The 7384-nt window shown below is 38.6% G+C and overlaps 1 protein-coding gene across 1 annotated transcript; it reads right to left on the reverse strand.

The window, feature by feature from the left end:
• Positions 1-253: 253 nt before the first annotated feature.
• Positions 254-4579, reverse strand: LOC138005769 (bone morphogenetic protein 1 homolog). The gene is made up of 2 exons (XM_068851949.1): positions 4486-4579; positions 254-666 (listed from the first exon to the last, which is right to left on the reverse strand). Exons 1-2 carry the CDS (start codon positions 4577-4579, stop codon positions 254-256), a joined length of 507 nt encoding a protein of 168 aa, XP_068708050.1.
• Between the last annotated feature and the right edge of the window lie 2805 nt (positions 4580-7384).

Raw genomic sequence — 7384 nt, forward strand, 5'->3', positions numbered from 1 at the left:
TATATGAAATACCTACGAAATTTCAAGATGGCGGCCAATTCGTGAACTGAATCCATCTGTAGCAATCAGAGAGCTGCAAAGCTCGAAATAAATAAAGGTACGTGCATCTAAATGCCTCACCATGTTGATAAAGTATTCAATTTGACCAATAAATGATTTTGAAGGGTACTCCATTTAGGTACTCCATAGGGTACTCCATGAAGTAGGACTCTGCGTTTTGTCCTCTCCTCCGCGGAAACCCTTTCGAGCCTCGTTAAAGCCACACTGTTCCTAGGTACTCACCAATAGCAGTGTATGTCGCTAAAAACCCTTGGTCGTTAAATGTTCGATCACTGTCAAATTCCACCCACATGTCACTTCCACTTGAATACGTTGGCGGAGGTCTGTTGTTCCCGCAAAATTCTCCCAACTTTGGCGAATTGTCAGCGCTGCCATCCCTTATTATGACGTGATCACACGAACAAGACACCAAACAGGTTTCCAAAATAAATGTCGTGAAATCGAGCCGGATTCGAGAACCTTGCGAAACAGAAATTATCCATCGACAAGTCTCGCTGTTTGGATAATCAGATGGATAGTTTGGACTGGAAAAACTGCCGTTCGAACCAGTGAGAGACACACCATTCGGATCGCACTGTGCTTTCACACATAGCAGAAAGTTTAGGACTGTTTGAGAATGAAAGAAAATGAAAGAGAATACATTCAAATGTTATCGCATCGAAACATAGTAAAGAAAATCAAAGTGCAAGATCTTGTTTAGATTTGCAAAATAACAATTCTGCGTAAAAGAACTGGAACGTTCTCATTGGAAGGATCGGCACCACAACGGTGTATCATGGATTAGCAATATTGTGGTACCATATGAACAAGATACAGTCATTATTGTGACGTAATATGTCACCGTGGCAACGGGCAAGCCCTTTAAAAACACCTTTTATTTTGTCTTTAGATCCTTATATCTTAAAAACGAAGACGGTGACCCCCAATTTTTTATTTCTGAAAGGTACTCAGAAGGGCAAGATGAAACTTCCTGCAAAGTTTTAAAAATTTATCTGAAACGGATTCAGAGCCACCTTAATTCTGTGATTTTTATAAAGTGGATCTGAATATGCTGTACACTGTTCTTTTAAACTTTGCCGAAAGTTTCATCGTGGCCATCTTATCACTTTTCAGCAATAAAAAAGGGGGGTCACCGAGTTCGTTTTTGAGATATGAGTAACTAAATCCAAAATATGGGATGTTTTTGCTGAGCTTTCCCGTAACTTATTACATCACAATAATGATCACATCTTGTTTAGAAATTATCGGTGTTTCACATAGTACCTTAAGATTCGTGTTACGTGACACATTGACGTGATACAGTGTTGTGGCGTCATTCGATCTAAAGAGAGTGTCTTCTAAGTGTTGAAACTACTTTAAGCCACCCTAGCTTAAAACACTTGATCTTGATCAAGCTTAATTGCGACTATAAAAATTATAGCAGCTAAGGCAATTGCTGGCCGATCAAACATTTTTCTTCCTAATCTAATAAACAGCGACCAAACTGGCTTTATAAAAGGCAGATTCATAGGCGGTGAAAACATCAGACTATTACAAAGTACCATTTGTTATGCAAAAGAAAAAAATATACCAGGACTACTTTTGTTTGATTTTGAAAAGCTTTTGACACGATAGAAGCAGTGATAATTATGTTCCCGAGAGGAATTTTAAATGACCAAAATACAAAGTGAAAACTCTACGAGTTTGGCTTTCAGTTCACCCGGAGGGAACCAGTAATTTAAATTATGACGAAAAACTTGAAAAGGTCAGGAATATATTAAGCAGCTGAAAATACCGCAGACTGACACTAATGGGTAAAATAGCAGTACTTAAAAGCCTTGTTGTCTCGCAACTTGTTTATGTTTTATCACTTTTAAATGTAAAGGCTATAAAATGAAATGAGTTAAAGAAGTAAACAAACTTTTTTTCACCTTCCTCTGGAATGGAAAAGGAAACAAAATTAAGCGAAACACTATCTTTAATGACTATCCAAACGGGGGCCTTAAAATGATAGATATTGTCTCTTTTAGTAAATCCTTGAAAGCCACCTGGATGAAAAAAAAAATTGGATGCAGAAAACCGAGCCAAATGGAAACGTTTCTTTGATCTTGAGTTAAAGGCTTTCGGCGGAAAAAACAGCTCTTACTGGCAACCTTAACCCAAATGACTCCAAAAATATTCTTCAATCTCAAGATAGCTTCATTAGTGAAGTTCTGAAAATTTGGGCAGAAATTAATTTCGGAGACCGATTAGTTTCAGAGAATCACTTTTTCAACCAAAGCTTGTGGTATAATTCGTTGAGTAGAATTGACAACCGCCCCGTTTACTACCCTGAGTGGCATTGTGCTGGTATTACAATGGTGAAACATTTGAATTAAGGATCGACGATTCCAATAACCTTCTTTCTCTCACAGAATTGCAGACTAGGTACGGAATAACAGTTTGCCCTGTCTCTCAAGTACTGCGGAATTTTGTCTACAATTAAACTTCTATGGAAAACACACCAAAACAGCTTTGCAACCAATGATCCTAAAAACAAGTATGAAAGCTTTTTAACTAAACTACTGAAAGCTCAAAAAGCAAAGAAACTAGTTTACACAAAACTTATATCAAGGAATATTGTATCTCCTGGGCAGGCTCAGCAGAAATGGGTAATGGAATATGGCATAGAAGACGAAAAATGTATTACGTGGCATGAAACTTACCAACTAGCTTTTAAGTACAGTACAAGCACAAAACTTGTTGAATGCCTGTTCAAGATTCTGCAGAGACGAATAGCAACTAACGAATTCTTAGTTAAAATTGGCCTACAAGACGACCCAAACTGCTCATTTTGCAAAGATGAACCATAAAAACTTAGTCACCTCTTTTGATCCTGTCCCAAAGTGACCGCTTTTTGTACTCTCTTAATACAACGTTTTATTTCGTCTCAGATTATTCCAGAAAACTACCAATTTAATCTTCTTATAGCATTAGGTTTGATGCCAGATGCCTCCAAAAATCATTGCCAAATGAATTTTTGCCTTGTTTTAGCAAGACATTATATCAGGGTTTGTAAAAACAATACCAAACACGCTACCAAAGGAGAAGGCTTTTTCAGATATCTTAAGTCGATGTATCTATTTGAACAAAAGGCTGCGGGCAATTTACAAACGAAGTGGGTATTACTGAAAACTTTAATTTAGAAAACCCCTCTTTTTTCTTGCTTCTTTGATTTTGATAAGTCCCTAGAGCAATAAATCCTTCACTGCCTTTTCGCAACAGGCTTGCAACCGACAGCCCTTGAACGTTAATGCTTTGATTTCCTTTTCAGTATGGGGGGTAACGTATACTGTTTTACTGTAAATATGTAGGTAAGTCTTTCTCGTAAGTAAAGGCCTGGCCAAACGCTCGCAAAGTTTCAACGCAACATCTTGCAACATTGTTGGGCAAATTTTTCGTGCAACGTTTTGGATGTTGCATGATGCTGTACTCGTTTGGCCGCGTTCACGCAACATTAGGGAGTTTAAGCACGCGCGTTTTTGAGACGCGGACGGCAACCGGAAGAGAACATTCCGTTTTCCAGGACAGTGGTGTCTCCCACATTTTTATACTAATCATCTCTAATGGAGAAAAGATACTTGGCAATGTTAATGTGGTTGTGTGAAGACAAGTTAAAAGGGAAAACAGCTCACTTCCGGTTGCCGTCCGCGTCTCAAAAACGCGCGCGCTAGGTCCACTTGTTGCTCGTCAGGAGGCTGGGGCACATAAACATTGACATGTTGGGTTGAAAATGTTGAGAATGTTGCGTGCGTTTGGCCAGCCTGATCAACAAATGTGGCAACATCCCGGCTGCAACAATGTTGCAAGATGTTGTGTTGAAATGTTGCGAGCGTTTGGCCAGGCCTTAAGTTGTTTGTATTTTATGTGTGTGTGTGTGTGGAATATATAATTTAATTTTAAAAAAAGTCCATGATTTTGAGCCGGCCAATTATCTTTTTTGCGGATTGTTCACATACTTTATTTTCACCTTACGTAAAATACTCATTTTCATATACAGGAATCGATACTTTCTTACGGAAGCTCCTTTTGCATGGTTTTAATTTTATCACTTAGGCAAGATGGCGAAAAACATGGTGTTTATTATGACAGATGTTAGCTCAATTTTTATGGTAAGGTGAAAGGATACATTTTGTGTTGGAGCTACTACTGCAAGAGTCACTGTTACCGCCTGCTTCAGCTAATGGCACTTCTGCTACTAAAGGAAACGGATCACGCTTTCTTTTCCCTGATTCGCAATATCTAGGTGACTGTTGGTCGTCGCTAGCCACTATCTAATTCTTCAGATGCGCTTTTTATTTTAGACGGTTGGGACTGACTTCCTCCACGGAATGACCTGGCTAACTTGACAATAATTCCCCCACTTCGAGGACTCATCGTCTTCAGAAATCAATGAGAGCTCCTCACATGACTGATTCACATCACTATGATCATCCGTACAGCCCGTATTTGAGGCCATTTGAAGGTCCTCTTCGCTTGTTAACAGCGAGTGTTCCTCCATCACGGTTGCAATTGATCAAATGTTTGGCAGTAGAAAAATTGGCTTTTCCTGGGCGGCAAACTTGGCAACCGCAAAATGTTTCGCATGTAAGATAACTCTCCTCAATTTTGTTATCTGAATTCCGACGGTGAGAAATGAGTCGGTTCCTTTTTCATGTTGTCTATTCATCACATGAAAAAAAAAAATCTGCCAACATGCATAGGGGTATAACATCCATACCTCAGAGCCCGTGGTATAACATCCATACCTCAGAGACTTTGGTCTAACATCCATACCTCACAACCTTTGGTATACATAACTAGGCTCTGACAAAACACATCCTTACCTGATATCCAGTAAGACTGTGACATTCCCCTTTACGATTTTAATATAAGCGCCTTTTCATTGATGAAGAAATATAATTTATTTCCTATAATTCTTCCACACGAGCTCAACTTTTACTGAATTTGTCTTGAGGTTTTTGGCGCTTAAAAAAATGGTATGCGAGATCTAATAAAATGGACAAGGTACGCGACAGGCTAAAAGCTGCATGTAAGTGAGTATAAGAATTGTGGGGGAACAATATGAAGAAAACGCTTTGAAAAGTGAACATGTTTGATACATACTTCAAAAGCCTAAATAGAGCTTTAGTTAAGATATGCGTAAATTTAATTTTAAAAAGACCATTTTTTTCAGGTGTATATGGAAAGCATGAGAAAGAGACGGAAGAGAACAACAAGTATGTGAAAAACAAAGCAAGCAGAGAACTTCTCGTATTAAGTGTGCAAATTCGCACAGAACTTTCACCAAAATGGACAGTCCAGATTTCGATAATCAAGTCCATTTTTAAATGACAGAGTGTTTTAAGTTGTTTTGCAGATATGTAAGGCTTACATAAACTTAGAAAAAACACATGATAAAATCCCAGTATCTTGGGTTAACGTTACGTGCCAGTTTTAAGAAAAAAAGAATTTCTCTGGCATGAACCTTAAACGAATTCCCATACTTTGGCTTGTTGTACTCTATTTTTAAAAAAGATTACATTGCTACAAGAAACATGAACAATTTTGTACTTAACCTACCTAAAAATGTTAAGTAAACAATTGAAACAGACCAGCTATTCGTTTCCGCCTGCATTTGTGACACTGCATGTATTGATTGCCAATGATCAAAACAAGGAAGAACTTGCTTCTTGCCTCCGAAGCAGATGCCAATAGTTTGACGTCACGGTGGATTTGTTTTGACGAAAACAATCCGGTAGTCGAGGAGGTGAAAGTTCGATGTCATTGTGTTGTTCAAAAAACACTTCTGAAGTTATGATTAAGTGCTTTTAAACGTCTTTATCGAAAAACCACAGCAGCAATACTAAGACGGTTTGCTGCTAAATTGACTCAAACAAGGAATGGGCTGTAAAACCCAATATCATGTTTACCTTTTTTAGGTATATTGAAGTTCAATTAATGTTTACCGCTAAATCGATCAAATAAGTCATAAGGAAGCTTCCTCTACCTCCCTCTAACAGTGGTTTTGTTCTAGAACACTTTAGGTTAAGAAAAGCCAACTTTAAAATCCTCTAAAATTAAACACTGAAGGAGTAACATTTGCGATCTTTATGACGTCGATAGAGTTCAAATGTCAAATGTAGCGCCCGTTTAGTCAATGAGGCAGAAACTGACAAAAACAAGTCAACCCATCAACCTGTTTTTTTCCTGTGTGCTTTTGCCGATTATGTATTTTTTTTAAGCAGATTGGTCCATTTACCGTCTGCGATAGCAGGATTCGAACGGATGATTTTCAGACTGCTCTTACAATACGATGGAAAGAGTTCTCAATATTCGGGCTTTTATCGTAAGTTCAGTCAAACGTGAGACACTTTGTAGCCTTCGCAAAGCGAGGTTAATAACCATGAAGCGTTATGGGAGAATGCCTCTTTTCGACAATTGCAGTCCAAGCAGATCAGGGAAGTAGAGTATCCGAACATAGTTAGTGGAGGGAGACTGGTTATGAAAGCCGGCGAACTTCTAAGGGTTAAACAAAAGAACGGGCTTGAAGAAAGAAAAGAAAGGTTGAAGGTACCAGTCACGTGATCGCGAAGTGCACACTCGAAAACAATATGGCGGACAGCGCAGACGAACTTTTCGTATGGGGAGACGATTTTAGACATTCTGGAAGAAGACGAAGAAATGGAGGAGCAGTTTACATCAACAGTTAGTGAGGTAAGTTTAATTTGTGCTAATTTGGGATCGTGAATCCGTTTTACAGTTGTAAACAAACTTCGCTCTAGCTTACTACGTAGAAAGAGATAGTGGAAGAAGTGCCGTATTTAAGTTTTGATTTTCTTTATTAATTTATAGGCCCAAAAGCAAGAAATTGTTTGTCAGGATTGTGGCAAAAAGTACAAGACAAGAGGTGGTTATGAGAGACACAGACTGAGTTGCTAAACACAGTCGTTCTGGAAGTGAATCATCGCTGCTGCCTTTCAGCTCAAGCCTTCTTGAAGAAATCGTGCCCGGAGCAGTTCGTAATATAAACGCATCCGAAGTCTTTGCAGAAAGTTTGAGGAGTGAACTAAATAGCTACAAATATCAGCCGCTCCTAGAAGGCACTGATGAGTTCTCTGTTTTAAAAACATTGTATGATGACTTCTTAAAGAATGGAAGCCTAGAGAAGTTTTATAGCAAATATTATGCTACAGTGCCTATGAAATCTACAAGATTTTTCCGTGGCCTATCCACTAACTATGATCCGAACAAGTACACGGTTCCAATTCTTTCCCGAGTATCCTCGAGACAACATCCCAATTACATCTTTTTGAAAAATAGTAGT

Source organism: Montipora foliosa, chromosome 6 (genome assembly GCF_036669935.1).
Source record: "Montipora foliosa isolate CH-2021 chromosome 6, ASM3666993v2, whole genome shotgun sequence".
Taxonomy (NCBI): Eukaryota; Metazoa; Cnidaria; class Anthozoa; order Scleractinia; family Acroporidae; genus Montipora; species Montipora foliosa.